At 38.7% G+C, this 20,776-nt stretch overlaps 1 protein-coding gene across 2 annotated transcripts; it reads right to left on the bottom strand.

Moving 5' to 3' along the window:
* Positions 1-1,619: 1,619 nt before the first annotated feature.
* Positions 1,620-17,396, bottom strand: LOC121319575 (cAMP-responsive element-binding protein-like 2). Of its 2 annotated transcripts, none has more exons than XM_041257154.1 (4): positions 17,316-17,396; positions 12,171-12,368; positions 5,745-5,892; positions 1,620-2,508 (listed from the first exon to the last, which is right to left on the bottom strand). In XM_041257154.1, coding segments are annotated over exons 2-4 (348 nt in total). In that variant the 5' UTR covers positions 17,316-17,396; the 3' UTR covers positions 1,620-2,506. The 2 variants fall into 2 exon arrangements, with proteins under 2 accessions (XP_041113088.1, XP_041113087.1); XM_041257153.1 differs by lacking the exon at positions 17,316-17,396 and adding an exon at positions 17,082-17,309.
* Positions 17,397-20,776: the final 3,380 nt, after the last annotated feature.

Below are 20,776 nucleotides of genomic sequence, written 5' to 3'. Positions count from 1 at the left end.
AGAACAAAAAATGATACACACACTGACATCAAAATCAAAGTACTCTAAAGCCATAATACAAATGCATGTTCTGGATCAAACAACAAGGCTCGGTTAAAATACCTGTAAATATACTGAATCCTAACCCTACAATCCTGCCTGTTAAAAAAAGACTGTTAAAGAATTCCAAAACAACATGGCTTTTATTTTAGTCATGACTTGCACGGCCATTGTCTGACAATACAATAGTTACTATCATACTATCAAAACAATTTTTCTTTGTGTGCTACTATTCAATGGTAGAACAATGACCTTGCTAACATTTTCATATTTTGGCATACCAATGGTATCACACCTGGGGCCTATTACAGAACAATTTCCTAACTTGCTTTCCTATCTTATCATGGCTAGGATAGGATTTTTCCTAACTTGGTATTACAAAAGCATTTCCTAAGTCAGCAGTGTCTACAATGTCCTAAGTGTCTCATCCTATCCTAACTTCAGTTAGGAAATCCTATTTAATGCCAATCGTATCTGTAAATGACTGATCGAGTCTGAATAGAGCAGGTTACAGCTCGAGCTACAGGTAACTGTCACCAGCATATACATGTTTTTAAATTATGGCATTTAAACTTGATTGAGTTGTGGCAAAGGAACACAGGGCTCAAAACTTTACTCGGGAAAAGAATAAGGATGTGATTGCTGAAAAATCTACAAAAAAGTCTAGTTAACAACAACACATAAATAATGTTATTTAAAAAAAAAAAAAAAAAAAAAGCCATTCTTGTTCAATTTCAGTCATGAACACAATTTTATTTTAATTAGGAATGCCAACACACAACAATATCTCACTGGCTAAAGTAAAGCTGATGATAATAACAGTACTGTTATATGTTCGTGCCTCCGGTGTGAGAAAGTGTGTACAGTTACATTAAATATATGAGCCGCTGGTTATAGTTCAATAGAGCGTCTCACTGCGTAATACAGAAACACGACAGAATCAACACAGAATACTTAATATCTTATTACTCAGTAAAGTTTCAAATATCGATAATCATAATCACCTACAGTAACTTGTGAGTGCGTCAAACTCCAACTCCATGCTGTCCCATACATAACATGAACCACCACCTCAGGAGGTGGGGCTAATTCGAGACGTTACACGTAGCCCAAATATACTAATGGGTCATTATGTTTCACTATAGAATATGCTGTATATAATAAGACCTAAACGTGCAGAAATATTTGTGCAATACAAAACTTAAAATCTAAAGCACAACAACATTAATAAATGGGCATCATTTTTTCTTTTGTTTTTTGTATGGGTTGTTCAGATCTTGCAAACTAAAAATATTATTTTTCTAACAGATAGGAAAGGTTCCCAAGTTCTAAATGTTAGGAAAAGAAACTTAGGAAATGAGCAAATTAGGAACGTTCTGTAATATGCTATGTCCTATCTGAAATTAAGATAGGAAAATAAGTTAGGAGAGCACTTGTAGTTAGTACATTCTGGCTCTTGTAATTTGGCCCCTGGGTGCTATTGATCAGTTATAGGTGATGTCAATGCATTCAGATATGTCAGTTTGCAGGGAACTTTTGTAACACCAGGTACCAGAAATTGTGGTCAAACCCTGACCAGAAATTGTGGTCAAACCCTGCCTTCTACATAAACATAAACTCATTTGTGGGTTTATTTTAAAACTACAGCCCCAAACAGACCACACAAGACAGTACCGTTGTTTTGGAATGCTTCAAACTTTTGAACAATCTAATATCATTGTAAGTGTTACCTTACTTATATTCTCAAAGGCACAGCACCACCTATCCCCCTGTTAAAGAAATATTTAAAGTTGCCACTGTTTTTGAACTAATAGAGCAATGTGGAGATGTATTTTATTCAATAATATAAAACTTAAGCTGTTTACCACTTATATATGATCAAGTAATCTTGTAGTTGTGGCTGGTCAAATGATCTTGACAGGACAACTACACAAGTACATGTGGAAAAGCAAACCTGATCTGGTTCATAATGGATCTGTAAGCAATGTGGTACATCTGGAACAGTAGCTTTATACTCACTGCTTTGGTCTATTTTAATGATCTAAAGAGCAGCTGATATTAACACCTCTACTGCAGACCTTGTTCCAGCTTGATATTGTATTTAGTGAAAATAAAAGAAACTCCAGCTAGTAATACAGGGGTGCCAGTACTTAGACAGCTGGAGGGAGAAGTGAAAATGGTACCTATGAAAGGCCAAAAACAGGCTTTTAAACAGTAAGAAATACTCCTTTTAAATCACATTCATTATAGCAGAACACAATAAATGACAACATTTCAAACTTCAGCAGCATTAAACACATTACCATGCAATCTACTAAAGATAGTAGACATTGCATTATCCCATATACATATATTATCTAATATAAAATATGGAAGCATTTTGTCTTTTTTTTTTTTTTTTTTTTTACCCAAATACTGTATATGCCAGAATCTTTCTTCACAATTCCTTTGATGAAAAACATCTTCCTTCTGAAAAATAAAACACATAGTATAAACAATTATATATTGGTATACAATTCAATTATCTTTTGGTTTAGGTTTGAGAAATGAACAGCAAGTAAACAGAACATGATTAAAAAAATGGCTGTTTATTCATGCATACAGCACTACAAAGTCACAAGGAGAAACAACTTTTATTATTTCTCTACAAAACATTAGGGTGACTGCAAGTGTTCCCTCAGAATGTGGTCGCTTTTGCTGTTTCTGAGCGATGGATCCCTCGTGCGTGTTGGTCTGCGTTTGACGCAGGCGAGTCCCGAGAAAAAGTGGTAACTTCGGAACTAGCCCAGAAGCCCTTGGCGAAACTAGATTGGCCCAGGCAAAACTAGACTCTCCAGACCACCGGGTTTCACCCTTAACATATATAAACATTATAACTTTTCTGCAATAAGAATACAATACAAAATTACTGCATCCTGCACAACTGCCACTCTGTAGAGCCTGTCGTGGGCTCCTCTGAGCCAATCTATCACGTGTTTTCTGATTCCTGAGGCTGCTGAACAGCCTGCCTTCGAGGCCGCTCTCTCTCCTCTGGCCAAGAAGGTGCCTGCCAGTCAGTAACCTCTTTCCTTTCCTATCCTATCCCCTGAGGCCACTCCTCAAACTACCTCTCCAAGTAATGACCTTTCACTCCAGCCCCAAATCCAAAGGAATAAAAAAATAAATAATACTGGTCCTAATTCTAGCAGCACTGAATCAGGGTACAATAATAATGTAACTAATAAACTTAGTATGACGCCACAGGTTATCTACAGGAATAACAGTGAAGTTTTTAAACTAGACGATTCTAAAACTAGACTAATCAATATATTTTTACTTATTTTTTATATTGAAGACAAAAAGCAGCAGCACAGTGCAGTGCTTCACAGCAGAATATTCTCACCAATCTAAAATTGAAGGCTGAATATTCTTTTGATTTTCTTTTACTTGTAGGAAGACATGTTTCACTAATAATAATGATTCATAATGATAGTATGAATCCATGGAAGTGTATTGTTGTTGTGAATAATATACACTTGCATGATTTCTATTTTAATTGAAAAACATTTACCAGCCATATAAGGAGGTATGGATTACTCCTCCGTGCCAAAGTTTAGTTGAACTTGAATATGTATGATCTTGTTCATGGAAAGGTTGGCTACTTCATCAATATTAAATTAAAAATAAGTCTTCTTTAAAGCGCTGCATAATTCTGTTAAGTCTTTGCCAACCCATGTGTGTTTCTGTATGTTCCACACTTCCTTGACATGTGAAGTTCACTGAGCTCTTTATCCTCTGCAGCTAACTTGTGGAAATCAATTAGATCTGGAGTAATGGCAAACGGCAAACAGTGTTCACTAACAAACGCACATGTTAACTCGGGGTTAACAACTCAATCTGCTGGCTTGGCAACTGAAAGGCTTTGATTTAGCTGTGCTGTGAATAATTTCACATGTCGTTTGTCTTTAGTACATTTGTTTTGAGTTCAGCTTTAAATTAGGGAGCTCCCCTAAATCCCTTGTTTAGAAAGATCCAGGGTACTAATGCTCATGACAGAGTAGCCGTCTGCCGTGTGGGTGCGAGCACTCGCTGCTGAGTGGCAGGTGATTGAGATGGAGGTTGAAGTTGTTACACCCCGCAGACGTACAGGATTTATTTACATCAACACACTGATCAGCTCACGTGACACTACCAGCAATGGTGTACGAAAACTTTGGTAGGATCTACAACATCTGAACTAATCTCTCAATAATTTTTCACAGTTCTGAATGAGATCACATGACCATGCGGTAATAACTGTCTTATCGCACGGCTATGATGTCATAGACCAACTTACTTACCTGATCTACTAATATTATTACGCCTTAATAGTAACAATTATCTAAATAGTATTTCTATAGGTAAAAATGTCAACATACAACTGAAACAGCATTTAAATCAACCAACCTATGTTTTTTTTTCTTCTCTGTCACTGAGAATCACAGAAGAAATGGCACATATACTGTGGTATTTAGTCACAGAACAGAACAAAGAAAACTCTGAGGTAAGCAATAGCATCTAACATATATGTAGCAGCGGCATCTACTTATTAAACTAAATATCACTTAATAAAACTGACTAGTGAGTATGCAATGTTTAAATTAGACATAACAGATACATCTCACCACTACCATCCAATTTCAGAAACATATTTAAAACTCTTCTGCCCTCCTCTTACACAACCTTTGGGCTTTTAAACAAGGTCGGGTTCAGCACAGAATTCCATTGTGCTCGCCGCGGATGGGAAGGGCTGCGGCACTGCACAAACTGACAATGAAGTAGTTTAGTCTACTTATAATCTAATGCTGGTTTACAATCTAAGGACATTATGACAGTTACTGGCCATCGATGTGAAAACAGCCTCTGAATTTATTGGTCTGCTTCTCTTGAAGACCGCAAAACCTGAGTAGGATCATTTCCTGCACAAAAATAAGCTCCTCCCTTGGTATCAAGTGCCAGTGCAGTATTTGGCTGTTCCGTGAATCCGCTCTCAGATGTGGGAAATCAGCCTGTTTTCAACTCCCAAAATCCATTTTATGTTGAAAATGTTCTACAGTCAACCCTTTTTATACCACCTGTTAGGGCCATGGGCAAAAACGGGCAATAAGCGAGGGTGGTGTTATAGTGAGGGTCCAAAAGGAAAAAAAGAACACAAACATATACACTACTTTCTATGTTTGCAATAAATTCAAACTTTTAAATTTTTGGTTATACTTTTTAGTTATACAATTAGAGTAATCTCCAGGCAGTATCTTTTTTAAAATTACCATACTAGTTCTTAACACAACAGTTGGTCTACTAGTGACGTTTTATCATCTTTTCCCATCTGTATGAAACATACATGGTTACTTTTGAGGAACAGTTTATACTTTAAAAAAAAAAAAAAAAAAAAAAAAAAAACTAATTTAGTGTCAAATCAACCAAACAACAATTCCAGAAAAACAAAGCGTACAATTTATTTAAATTTTTTCTACTGTACTGGTCATTTGAAATTTATTGTGGCACGACTGTAAGCCTGCTGAATACTATCCCCAATTGAATAATGCCATCTATTTATTTCATAAAGCAATTTAAGCTCAACAGCATTCTTTTCAAGCAGTTTTTATGCATGTGGCCCAGTGCATTTAAACACATATTCAACTGTGTAGCAAGTGAGGTGGACTTACTCAAGCAGAATAAATACTTACATAGAATATTGTTGTTTCCATTGTTCTTTCCATTTTTGGGTGGCTTGCTTGTGCTTTGTGGTGCTTTGTTATACTCGTCCCCTGTCAGCAATGCCTTGATTTCTGATGGGATTTTGCCCTGATCCATTGCAGAGCACCACTGCTTGTACTGAAATAAAAACAGAGATTATATAAAACGTTAGATTATTAGAAACGTAACCTTTACCTAATGAGTATCTAAAGACCCTGAAACCTGAATATTATATAACAAAACTGCTCAGCCAAGCCTGTGATGATGTCATGCCCGCCTCCAAGGATAGACAAAGTCTGTGCGTGCAGATCTAAGCGCTATTTTTCCTTTAAGCTTGCTGCAATCATGGACGCAATGACCTTTTAGGCTAATAGTTGTTTCTATTTCAGGAAAACAGGGTTATGATAATAACCTAATATTGCCTTTCAAGTAGAAAATGTAACCATTATCTAAAGAGTGAGTATACCCAAGCTGTCGCAAGGGCAATATTGCAGAATGACTGGAATGCTACAAGGCTGAGCCGAGAGACTGCCTTGTGCGTTACAGTATGGAACTCCAGTAACAAGTAGCTAGGGCTAAAGAAATGAGGGAGTTCTGACTATCCATTTGGACAGACTCTACTTAGACAGGGCTTGACCATGGGACTTCTCCCCATAACAGGCACATTTTTCAGACTGTCTCAAACTTTTTGGACCTGTCAACTTAGTACGCCAGGGCTCGCACAGGGCAGAGTGTATTGAGCTACCACTGCCTGTCAGACTGGAAAGAAGGAAGGAAAGCCTCCAATTCCACAGACAGGTTGACATGGAATGCCAAGATTGTCTGTCCTTTGTTCTGGCCTCTAAAAATTAAGGCGGCTTTCACTATGGAGAATGTCTGCACCTCACTCATCCACTTTGTGGAGGTGATAGCAAGGAAACAGCCACTTTGAGTGATAAATATTTCAGTTCAGCTGAATGCATGGGCATTTAATTTCATTCAAACTGGAAAGGAACAAAATCAGATGTTGGAATGGAAATAAATCTGGTTCGAATCCTTGCTTCTTAGCATGTAATGATGTCACTCTGCTAGCAGTTCCCTAGCTTAGCTACACAGACAGTTTATCTGCATCTATCTCTAATTAGTACAAATACAATGCATCTAGGGGAGACTACCTGCTGCTCCCGTCTCCACCGCTAGAGGGAGACCACTTGTTGGTCGCCTCCATTGCCAGAGGAAGACTGCCTGATGAGCCTGCCATCGCCTCCCAAGGTTCAACTCCTGCCCGATCCAGCACCTCTTATGGCTGCTGAGCCTGCAATGCCCAGGGTAGCCAGCTTGCTATCGCCTGGGGATTTGCTGTGGCCACTGGCGGAGTATGCCACACCACTGTCAGCCTTTTCTGCCAGCGTTGCCATTGGCAGCATTTCCGCTGCCAGGACCTCCTATACTAGAGGAGCCAGCCTTACCACTGTTAGCATTGCCGCTGCCAGCATTGCCACTGTCAGGAGTGCCCGGCTGGAGGAAACAGCCGTGGCACTGTCAGTATTTCTGTTGTAGTGGATTTATTCTCAGCTAGCCAGAGACTCAGGATTCAGGTTTATTATCCGCTCTAGATATTTTAATCAATGTATACAAGGGAAGAGTCTACAGAGACTGCTGTAGAAAGAAGGGTTACATTATATTTTATACAGAGTGTTACAAGATAGTGTGTGTCTCTAGCTAGAATGTCAGAGAAGTTTGTGATAAGGCCTTTTGTTCATTACATGTGGTTCCAGCTGCGCTGGAGCCAACCAGAACCAATTGTCCTGGGGCCAGGGTGTAAATCCTTTGATCTGATGGCGTGTCGACTGTGGTGTAACTTCTCTCCTGTCTCAGGCAATCCTCCGTTATCACAGCACAAGACAGAATCAGAACAGAGACAGACTAAGAGTTATCAAAGTTGGTGTCCTGGGGATGGGGGAACACTGTTGTTCACAAGCCTAAAGGGCCAGCTGCAGCTGACGCAATCACTGCTTGCTACAGTCTCAAAGGCACCTCGCGTTCAATTAAATGTATATAGAAATGCAGTGTGCACACGTAACACACCAGATTTAAAGTTCGTCAGAATGAAATAATTTTCCTCTTCACTGTTGACAGCATTGACGCTGAAAACATTACCGCCCATGGGCCCAGTGATGCCTCCGTAACTGGCCCAGGACCCTGACCAAGACTTTTGGGCCTTTAAGGGGGGGGGGGGGGGGGGGGGAGTGGCCTTTGAGGCCATGTGTGCTACGCACAAGGGGGGAGAAGTGTGACAGGGTACACCTCACCAGTGGGTGTATTATATTATTTGTTGAATTATTATTTAAAATGTATTGTTTGTGTGTAAAAACAAGCTGTTTTATCATTATTTTACAGCCTGGATAGGGTTAAAATGTCCCATCCAGATATAACCATGAGAACCCATGGTCAACAACGAGTGATTATTGACAAACTGGCTGTTGATCACGCATATGAGAAACCCTGTGCCAAATGTGGCAGAGCAATAAATTAGGTAATTAACAGCCAGTTAATCACTCTACCACAACATAAAAACATGCAGCTTTGACTGAACGTTGAGTGTGTTCAGAGGTGGAATGAAACATGACAAAGAGAAAGTAAAAGCTTAAACATAACAATTGCTATGCGTGCTGATTATACACCAGCACGACACCTGTTTTGTTTTGGCCACCGTGCCATTTTACTTTGAGTTCAGTGTTTGCTTCTGTTTTGTTTAAACCTTTTTATTGTTCAATAAATCTGTGCACCAGCACATTCATTCATAAACCAGTGCTGTCAGTGCATGCTACTTCTACCGGGTCTGACGTCACCACAAAGCCATCTTGTCAGTCACAGATAATTCTGGACTATAATTTTTCAATAACAACTATACTTTCAGAACAAGCACTTTAAGCAGCTTATAATTACTTTTAATAAGGTTCAAACTTTGAGGTTTTTCATACACCCATTAAAAGCGCAAATTAGCATACCTATTTTAATCAACTTTATGTGTTTGCAACTACAGTTAATTACTTTAGTTTTATAAGGGAAATGTACTGAAAATTTACTCCGAAGAAATCTTCCGTTGTTGTTCAGTTATTCACTTTGTTGCCAACAAATCTTGAAACCCAAGTTGGGGTTTCACACTCTTCTGGTGTGTTTCTTCTTAGTTGAATACTTCACCTGATGGCCAACATAGTCTTTCAATAAGCTGTGGTTTCATGACTGAAAGCAGAAGCTTGTTTCAAAGCCGGGAATGGCTTTTGACGTGTAAATAAACCGACTTGCAGACATTTCTTTATCCTATAAGCAGGAGTCCTGAACACAGAACTTTCTTTGATTTCGTTTATTGCAGGATAGAGAATCGAATTGCTGTCCAGAGGTATAAAGCTTCAAGCCAGCTTTAAGCTGAGTAGGCTCAAACCAATTCAGCCGAGGATACAGATAATAATTGGGCACACTAAATTGGGGAGAAAACTGGGGTCTAAAAAATGGAGACTAGTAAATTTTTAGAAATAAACAAATAAATAAATAAACAAACAAACAATGTAGAGTTGCTGCAAAGGGGCGGGTCAAGACCCGAACAAGACTGCCTTGGTACAGGACCAGGGATGTAAGCACCGGTCGGTAGCAGATTGGAACTGGGACAGTACCGCTTCGGTGAGTTTAGCACCAGATTGGTACGTTACGTTACCGGGTCGGTTCAGTGACTATAGCACTGGGTCTGTATGGTACCAGTGCGTAAACCTCAGTCCCAGTCCAATAAAAAAAAAATAATAATTATCCGATAAAAACAAAAAAAGAAAATAATCTGCGTTATTCCGCAATTGAAATATAAGGCTAAAATTGAGTTCCTTCTCCAACAGCATAGAAAATCTGTTTCTAGTATCCCTGATGATATATTTTTCAGTACCAATCAATGATAATGAAAAAGTGTCTCCTGACAATCTGAAAACTTCTCTGCGCATTTTAAACAGGCTAATGCTTATGCTTTTGTTAACGAAGATTAAACAGTATTCCTTTCCTAAGAAGTGGCAAACATTTAATCTGATCATAACAGGAATACAATTTAATCTTATTATACATTGATCCATGTCTCAGCCTATAACACATTTTTACAAGTTCCTTTTCATTTTAAGCGATGCCCGTCAGCTTACAGAATGTTAATGGGGAAATTTGGAAATACAACTATTCAGAGAAAAGTAAAGGGTCTGCCAACTGGTTTACTATTTACCATACTTATTAACTACTTCAGAAGGAAATTCCTGTTTCTGCAATCAGGGCAGCTTCTAAACAAAAGCTGTCAAAAAAGGATTTTTAACACATTTCATCACCTTCAATCAATCAATCTTGATTTTATAGAGCACCTTTCATAGTGGAACACCATCACAAAGCGCTTTGATAGTATTAGTTTAATAGTAGAAAGTGGCCGAAAAAAATCCTAGTATCTATTAATCACGGCACACTAATGTATTTGAAAAATTAGAGATCTTCCCCGTTGCTTACATTTTGGAAGTTATTCACAATATTTACATACTGTCCCAGTTTCAGGACTTAATCTGGTCACCTTATTTTTATAATATATGACGGCGAAACGCCCTTATTATTGTTTAAATGTATCATGGGTGGAAATGCCGTCTGCCATTATATGTTATTGTTTTGTGTGTTCTGGTGTGAACGCATGGCTGATCAGCTAGATGATTATTGAATTAGCTGACAGCCACACAGATTTATTAAACTTGTACGTATTTTAATTGAATTTTTGTTGATTTTGGAGATGGCTGCATATATAAAGGGCACATCGGCATTCGTAAAGTTGGGAGGAGAGTGTTAGAGGTGAGCTGAGAGGACGATCCATGCTGCTTACCTGTTTTCCCACCATCCTGAGGGTGCTTGTATTCCGTTTGTTTGCTTATTTTGGCCATCAAGCTATTTTGTTTTGTTTATTTAAAAACTGTTACTACTTAATAAACCTTGAGCGCAGCCAGCGTTTCATTTCCCTGCATGTACTGCCTTGTGTCCATTCATTTTCTGGTCTGACGTCTATCCTGTCACAGAGAACATGAGGCTTTTAGGGAACACTGGGAGACGCACCAGTTGCCACTACTGCGAGACAGATCAGGGTTCGCCTTTTTTTTATTTTTATGTATTGATATAAATTGTGTACTATAAAAGACATTGTATTACATATACACATTTTTTGTAGGCTGTCCAAGTATTTTTATTTTCTAACTTTAAAACAATTTGTTTTTGTGGAAAGAGGACACATCTTTGTAAATGCATGAGTTCACTCTAAAACCACCCATTAATGGGAATGGCATATAAGGTATGTATTATTGAATACAATGTAGTTTAGGGGTCCCTACTATTAGCAAAATCACTTCATACTGAATCAATAAGACAGCTTTCAACAGTAACTTTTTTTTAAATTTTACAACCAGGACAATTATCCTATTATTGTTGTATTGCTTTTTGTCTAGGTTTTATATAATAAGGTAATTCAGTTGATATAATGAGATGCCGCTAATAATGATTTGCATAAGACAAAAAAAAAGAAAAAAAAAAGACGCTCAACGATAGTTAAAATGTTAATTTTTTGGGAGACAATGACGTTGCGCTTGACCATGTTATCAAAAATGGGTCCCAGATTTGTGTTATATATAACATGTTTGTCTGCGTTATAAAACGCAGAGGTTGTTTTCTCTCGGTTTCTTTATTATTCTTGTTTCCGACACATTTTTCTCAATGTATCTCCTACAGCTTTCAACTGCTCAACCCGATATTCAGCACAGTTATTGCACTATATCTTTGTGCATGCTGGTAGCTCTCAACTGGCTCTATATAATGAATAAGTGAAATATGGTGTATACTCCTTACAGACTGCAGATAGACTCATGTTTACTATTGAACACTTATAGGAAAGCAAGTAAGACCTTTCCAAAAATGTCTTGGAGTCTGACTTTTGACTTGTCATTCATGGTCAAACTGGACAATTTACTGTTGTGTCAGTATATAGCTCCTTACACACTGCAGATAAAGTGATGTTTACTATAGAACCTGTAAAGGAAACCAAGTATGCCCTATCCAAAAATTACCTTGATCTTGACCTGCCACGTTTTACAATACAGACAATTCTAGTTTTTTTTTGTTTTGTTTTTTTACAATGTTGAAGTGCATTTATCTGTATTGTGCAAGTAAAATTAGTGCATGTGCAGACCTGTGGCTCGTCCGTGATTTCTACTGGACAACACTGGTACAGTTTAAACCAACACACACTGATAACCCCCTGCAGTACCATGGAGCTATACAAGGACCAATGTGTAACATGTGTTTCAAATGCATTCTGCCCAAACTAATTCTGGTAAAGCAGTCACACTGGTGGTAATATCCCAATATTTTTTTTTCTATGAACTTACCATTTCCAGCTCTTCTCGAAGTGCGCAGATAGCTCTCTCTCTGCTGGAGACCAGTTCCTCCAGGTACTGGTAGCGTAGCTTCTTCCTTGCCCTGCATTCTCGTGCACTCTGTCGACTCCTCTCTAATTTCGCCTTTAGGTCGATTTTGGCTGGTTTACGTCCTCGCTTTCCTGGCTTCTTCACTTTGCCTCCCACCATCTAAAACAAAGTAGTCACAAACAATATAATTGTCTTGTATTCTTTTGGTTGATGTGATGTAATCAAAATAAATTATAAAGGTAGCACCAAACTGCGTTTTGTGCACAAATTTATTACATCCATGTTAGTTGGCATTTCTCCTTTGCCAAGATAATTCATCCACCTGACAGGTGTGGCATATCAAGAAGCTGATTAAACAGCATGATAATTACACAGATGCACCTTGTGATGGGGACAATAAAAGGCCACTCTAAAATGTGCAGTTTTGTCACACAACACACAAGCCACAGATGTCTCACGTTTTGAGAGAGCGTGCAATTGGTATGCCGACTGCAGGAATGTCCACCAGAGCTGTTGCCAGAGAACTGAATGTTCATTTCTCTACCATAAGCCGCCTCCAATGTTGTTTTAGAGAATTGGCAGTATGTCCAACCGGCCTCACAACCTTAGACCACGTGTAACCACTCCAGCCCAGGACCTCAACATCCGGCTTATTCACCTGCGGGATCGTCTGTGACCAGCCACCCGGAGAGCTGATGAAACTGTGGGTTTGCACAACCGAAGAATTTCTGAACAAACTGTCAGAAACCGTCTCAGGGATGCTCATTTGCGCGCTCATTGTCCTCAACAGGGTCTTGACATGACTGCAGTTCGGCATCGTAACCGACTTCAGTGGCCACTGGCACGCTGGAGAAGTGTGCTCTTCAAGGATGAATCCCGGTTTCAACTGTACCGGGCAGATGGCAGGCAGCATGTATGGCATCGTGTGGGCGAGCGGTTTGCTGATGTCAACGTTGTGAACAGAGTGTCCCATGGTGGCGGTGGGGTTATGGTATGGGCAGGCATAAGCTATGGACAACGAATACAATTGCATTTTATCGATGGCAATTTGAATGCACAGAGATACCGTGACGAGATCCCGAGGCCCACTGTCATGCCATTCATCCACCACCATCACCTCATGTTTCAGCATGATAATGCACGGCCCCATGTCGCAAGGATCTCTACACAATTCCTGGAAGCCGAAAATGTCCCATTTCTTCCATGGCCTGCATACTCACCAGACATGTCAGCCATTGAGCATGTTTGGGATGCTCTGGATCGACGTGTATGACAGCGTGTTCCAGTTCCTGCCAATATCCAGCAACTTCGCACAGCCATTGAAGAGGAGTGGGGCAACATTCCACAGGCCACAATCAACAGCCTGATCAACTCTATGTGAAGGAGATGTGTTGCGCTGCATGAGGAAAATGGTGGTCACACCAGATACTGACTGGTTTTCTGATCCACGCCCCTACCTTTTTTTTTCAAGGTATCTGTGACCAACAGATGCATATCTGTATTCCCAGTCATGTGAAATCCACACATTAGGGCCTAATGAATTTATTTCAATTGACTGATTTCCTTTTATGAACTAACTCAGTAAAATCTTTGAAATTGTTGCATGTTGCGTTTATATTTTTGTTCAGTGTATAAACATGACATTCAGCAAAGACTGTCCAAAAGGCAATCCAAAGTGAAAAAAAAAAAAAAATATATATATATATATATATATATATATATATATATATATATATATATATATATATATATATATATATATATATATATAATAATTTTAAAAGAGACATTAAGGTTTTAAAAATGTAATCTGGGAATGCGCAGTTCGTTCAAACAAATTAGAATACTATTATTGAAAATTACAAAACCAAACAGACCCTGTCCATCATCAGTCTCAGAACTTTGGTGTGCCCATAGCTGTACATAATACGTAACACAGTACATGCAACGTGAAAGTAGCGGAATTCACGCTAGCTCACTCTACCACAACCATGCTGCTTTCCTGCAGCTTTCACTCGATCTTAACTGTACTTTCACCCCACTCTAATGCTTGTGGTCAAGGAAAGCAACTGCAGCAGTATCGTACATTTATGACTGCAGCAGTCAGCAACAGATACACATCAACAAGAACATGCATTTTATATAGTTATGATGCAATTCTGTGCATTTTACAGATGTCATTATTAATATGAGCAAACAAATGATAGTATTTTCCCCAACAGAAGGAAAATGACATATTTATATTAATCCTGAATAGGCTGTCAGAGACGTGTACTGTACAAATGCAGAGCAGCTTCATAGGCTAAAGCAACCTGAAAAAAATGCATTTACACGACAGATTAATAAAAATGCAAATATTCCAGAGATCACTAACACTCTCTCCTCTCAATTCTGTCAGCGTTTGGTGAATTTAGTGCCTGGTCTGGTTACAAAATTAATTGGTCTAAATCTGCCAATGTTTTTTAAGTCCCAAAATAAATGGTGTTGATTACTGTATTAACAGTTCCCGATGTAATGAACATACCCCTTTTCCTAAAACTAAACAGCAGCGCATTTTGCCGTTTGTTTACATGGCATTTTGTAGCAATGAGGTGCACTCATGGAAATCAGGATACAAAACAATTAAATGATAAGCCGGTGGTAATGGAAAGTTTTAATAAACCAATCAGTGTGTCTCAAAACTCTCGTGATGACAAGTGACATCTGAAAAGATTGAATAAACCATTTAAATTTAATTTGATGATGATGGCCAGTTATCAGGTTACAAAACAGTACTGTACATGTTGTGAACAATTCGCTAGCAGTGCCAAAAATATGTTCTTTTAAGCAAAGTTCCTGTTCCTTCAGCCAGAGCATTTACAATGGGAAAAATCAGTGTCACCACAAGGACGTTTCTTTAGGCAAAGTGTTCTTAGGATGTGTTCCTATACACGGAGACTGCTGTATCTTAACATCTTCAGTTTGAGTATCTAAAAATGAAACAGATATTTCAAATGTATTTACATACATCTTTAAATAATGTGTTTCTTGCATGATACACCAAACTCTAAATAACTTCCTGCCTTATTTACGAAAGGGCACTACATTTAGAGTTAGTGCGCAAGTAAAATAATGAGCGATAAAATATAAATTTAATGCCCCATTTACCCAATTTCAACGGTATTGGCCAATTTACATACCATACCGTGCACATTACATGTATTGTGAGGGATAATTTAATGTGCAAGACAATGTCAGAGGCTTACCCGTGACCACCGTGATATCAAAAGCCCCAACAGTCGAAGCGTATCTTGTAGTCAGTATCTTATTGTGAAGGTAGAGGTGGCTTACATTGACTGAAAATGATCCAGAGACACAGCCCTCAGCAGGGGACAGGCAGAAGCAATGCAAAGTGAAACTGCACTGCTCACCTTTTAATTTTAACAAGTATTCCTTGTCTGATGTAAAAATAAATAAATAAATAAATACAATTGCTGTTTATTTAATAGGTTGCAGTTAAAGCTGAAAGACAGTTTATAATAAATAGTTAATACTCTAAAGTGCTGTGGATTCCATGAACACCACAACCACAGGAAATTACTTTTTTAACTTCAAGAAGCCATGGAAAGTGCAGAAATACCTTGGAAGAAACTAACTGGAATTACAACAGAGGGTGCACCACATATGACTGGACAAAAGAGTCGACTGGCTAGCACAGTGCTGGAAAAAAATTAAGAAAGAAATGCGGAAGTACCAATTTTCTAACACTGGATTCTGCATCAACAGGCATTATGTGGAAAAGTTGCAGAACAAAACACGTAATGAGCATAGTTATCAAGTGTGCCGGAAAAGAAGTGCCAAGTGTCCGGACAGAAGTCATAAAAAGATACATTTCATAGTGGTACTGTGGTTACTATTTCGCATTTTCACAGCTGTCAGTATCTTTTTTTTTTCAATGCTGTTAAAAATGTTATATTTTGGAAAATATTTAGAAATAGTTAAATATTGAGGCTTATACACTCTCACAGCTTTTTACTGTTTGAGATTTCCATTGAAATAAAATACTCTTCTATTTCCTCCATTGGTGATATTGATTTTTCAAAAATTTTTGGCAGTGTTCTAGGAAAGCTGCTTCTAGTTATATCTGCCTATTTCTGTACTATAAAATATATTCAGTAATATGTTGATTAATTGATTGAAACTGTGCCTGCTACTGCTATACTTATCAACTAGTAATCGTACACTGGGGGTAATGTGTTTTGAGTGGTATATTTGAGTATATTGGCCTATATACAATGTATTTACATATGGTGCATACACTTTTCAACATCAAAATTCCATCGTTTTTCCCAGAGTTGTGTTTTAGTTAGTTTCTACTAGTTTTTTGGTGTCCATTTTTTGGCTCATATATTCCAATTCTAATGTAACTGACATTGTGTTGTGTCAATTTTACAATGTGGGCAGTACGAATATTCTTTGACTAATGTTACTCTTACACGTTGTATTTTATAATGCATTTAGCCAAGTGATCCTCCCCGTAGTAGTACTTTTGTTTTGACCTTAACGAGAAGTTAAGTTTGGGGAACACATTCCACTGCGGACTACCAACTAACCCTACAAATAAGTTATATCAAAGCTAGAATTACATTTAATGTTCAACTACATATACTTACAAATACATGTAAAATATTAAACGTCGCTTCAAACCAGAAACGTAAACATTTATTATCACCAGGACACCTAAGAAAAAAGAACTCAAGCAGCGGACACTACTTTGCCCAGAACGCCTTGCTATACACGGCACATTCAAATGTACTGTACCCGTACAGCACTATCAACAGTCTACGTGGAATATCAATGTTACAAGTTTTAAAGTAAATCCATTCTTCTTACCTTGTTGTCATCCATTTTGGAGACCAGTTTCAATTATTATCTAAACCAGGCCAGGAAGCGAATTCTTATTTAGTCAACAGCAGAAATGTTAATTATTTTTAAATAGTAACAACAAATAACTGCCCACACAGAGACCAGCAATGTAGTATGTGCAAAATATGATTATGCCAGAGATCCGCAGAGCGTAAAACGGTTTAATATTCTTATTGAAAACAACAATCCTTCATTGTTTACCTCTCGTCACTTGCTTCCTGTTAGGTTTCCTCCAAAGCTGGGATTTGTAGTTCTTAAATTCCAAATGTGTTTTCCTGTTTAAAACGTCACTGAAAAACTTAATCTACCAAACAGCCCTGCAAAGAAAAACGCCCTGCATGTTCTTCATGAGTGCGCTGTGTGGAAGATGGGATTTGTAGTTATCTTGCAAACTGGTGGAAATATTGAAAAGCTGAAAAAACTAGGGTTTAAAAAAAGAGTGAAATGACGTTGCTTTTAAATAAAAGGGAATGTATACATCATTATCAAATCTCTCTCTCTCTCTCTCTCTCTCTCTCTCTCTCTCTATCTCTATCTATCTATCTATATATATATATATATATATATATATATATATATATATATATATATATATTATATATATATATAACTTATATATTAATATATTTATTTAAATTTAATTTTAATTGAACAATTAATTAAAAAATATATAATAAATTAATTTAAAATATTGTAAAAAAATACAAGTCTGTTAATATTAATAAATAACCAGTGCCAAAAGGGAATTTTATTTTTTTAGAAAAACGATTAATACTGTAACAGTGCTGGCACTTATAGGCACCGTTATGGGTTCATTACCAGAAGCGGGAGAGGCAGACACAGCTCTTTTAAAGGCTGTTTAATAAAGCAAGCACTGCCAGATACAACAAAACCACTCTCATTCACTCATACAGTCTTGAGACGGGGGTGCTGTGGGATGCGGAGAGAGGTTACTGCCCTCACTGGCTTTTCTTGTGGATGGGACATCCTGGGTGAAGAAATTGCACTATCACCTGCTTCTGGGAGGGACCAGATTCTACCACTCAATGTCCAGCAGGCCATGCTCCTCTTCGGTCGAAGCGTTGGTGTGGCAGGCCTTCCCCTCCTCCTACCCCGGGGTCAGTCCCAAGCAGCTCTGACAGATTTGGAGGGACTTCTTGTACAGGTCGAGGGTGGCCCCAACCTCAGCCAGATCCAGCCCCAGGATACAGCACTCTGATCTCATGGGGTTGACCTGGCCAGTGACGGTACGGTACAGAGACAGACACATACAAACGAAGGAGATAGTGGAGCCAGTATCCATCAGGGTTTTGCACTGGACCTCGCTGACTAGGCAGGGTGCGTACAGGCAGCTGCTGTGGCCGATATGGGCCACCATTGCCACCGTGTCCTCTTCAGTGGTTGAAAGTTTTTAAAAAATAAACTTCCCATTCACAAGTCCTTCAGTTTGAGTGCTGTATATTGTAATGTATATTCAAACGATGTCTACACCCATTTTCCCTGGCATTCCAGTACTCAACCCTGACATGCACTCAAGTATATGAAGATGGTGCCACAGGAACAAAACAGATGTACAATAAAATGACCAAAAAATGTACACGCTAATCGTTGAAGTTAACTGCAATTAATTGGCAGCCCTACTATTTTTGTATATATATTTTTCATTTAAAATAATGGTAATGACCTTTTATATATTTGTGGGATTTCTGCAAATGGCAAGTAGAAGCGTAATTCCCAGCAATTCTCCATCGGAGTCCACATGTTTTTTTTTTTGTTTTGTTTTTTTTATCATAGGATGCAATACAGTATACTGTAGTTGTGCAAACATTTTAATATTTTATATATTTTTCCTTTTTTGTTACGCATTTTATGCAAAAATATTGTCACTATACTCAAACAATAACAATAATTCTCACAACTGATACTGTCTTTGACTTTATGGTGTATATATGAATGTGTGTAATGGAAATATTGTATAGGTGTTTTTGTATTTTTGACTGCAGCCAAGTTCAATGGGCAGTCAACATGCTGATTAGCTTTATAAACTGAAGGATCCTGAAAAGGTCAACCAGGAGGGTAATTTGATTTGGTGTCAAATTTCGATGACTTACCTCAGTCATGTTTCTGATAATCTCATGTGAGGGGAGTCAGGTGTTGTTTTTGAAGGTTCAAGCCTAGATATAAAATCAAGGATTATGTTTTTTCGGACCCCATTCACTCTTGCGATTCAAGCGGCACAGGGCTGATTCAGGGTTGCCTTTTCTCGTATGTGAACACTCCAAAAAAGAAAAGGCAGCCCAGGGCCAACCTAGATTTAAGCCGCCCTTTCGATGTGGCCCAGGGCCTGCAATCCCAGACCAGGGCCGGTCTTTACATATGTATGAACGCAAAGCAGACTTGGGCTGCCTTTTTGTATCATTTACCAATTTGATTTTCTATGTTAACACTGAAAAATGCTGCTTTTCTATGATGTCGGAGATTTTTTTGTTTTACATTTGGGGAGGGGCAAAAAAACATGCAAGGCTTTTTTTGTTTGTTTGATAATAACCAAATCAATACACATACCATATATGAACATTACCACAGCCTTGGCAGCGATAGCTCATCCCTTTCTTGCTCTTGGGACGGTAGCGATGGCTCCTCCCCCTGTGGCTCACGAGGGGGGGGGGGGGGGGGGGGGCAGCGAGGGCTCCTCCCATTTTGGCATGCAACAGCAGTGTCAACTCCTCCCAACAGGCCACATGGAACGGCAGCTCCTCCCCCCTTGTTCCAGCTTGGCCACAGTGGTTCTTCCGCTCGGATGCGTGGCGCCTCGCCCAGCCTTGTTCAGCTAATGTCAAAGTGAAAAATGAAACCTACAAATTGTTCTAAATTAATTACAAATATAAAACAGAAAATAATTGATTGCATAAGTATTCACCCCCTTTGCTATGACACACCTAAATAAACTCTAGTGCAACCAATTGTCTTTAGAAGTCACATAATTAGTTGAATGGAGTTAGTTAAATACACCAGTCTCTGGGAGATCCCCCAGTTGGTTAGTACATTTCCTATCAAAAACTACATCATGAAGACGAAGGAAAATTGAAAGCAAATCCGGAATAAGGTTCTTCAAATGCACCAATCAGGGGTAGGATATAATAACATTTCCAAGGCATTGAATATCCCCTGGAGCACAGTAAAGTCCATTATTAAGAAATGGAGAGAATATGGCACAACTGTGAATCTGTCTAGAACAGGCCGTCCTCAAAAACTGAGTATCCAAGCGAGAAGGGCACTAGTCAGGCAGGCCACCAAGAGGCCTATGGCAACTCTAAAGGAGTTACAGTCTTCCACATCTGAGCTGGGAGACACCGTGCATACAGCAACAATAGCCCGGGTGCTTCACAAAACTGGCATTTATGGGAGAGTGACAAAAAGAAAGCTATTGTTGAAAAAAAACTCACATCAAATCTCAACTTTTGCCAAATGGCATGTGGGAGACTCTGAGACCAAGTGGAAGAAGATTCTATGGTCTGATGAGACCAAAATAGAGCTTTTTGGCATCAACGCCAAGCGATACGTTTAGGGCAAGCCTAACACCGCACGACATCCTGAGAACACCATCCCTACCGTGAAGCATGGTGGTGGCAGCATCATGCTATGTAGATGCTTCTCTACGT

Source organism: Polyodon spathula, chromosome 8 (genome assembly GCF_017654505.1).
Source record: "Polyodon spathula isolate WHYD16114869_AA chromosome 8, ASM1765450v1, whole genome shotgun sequence".
NCBI classification, from domain to species: domain Eukaryota; kingdom Metazoa; phylum Chordata; class Actinopteri; order Acipenseriformes; family Polyodontidae; genus Polyodon; species Polyodon spathula.
Note: the sequence above shows the minus strand (reverse complement) of the source record. Positions and strands in the feature narration are given on the sequence as shown.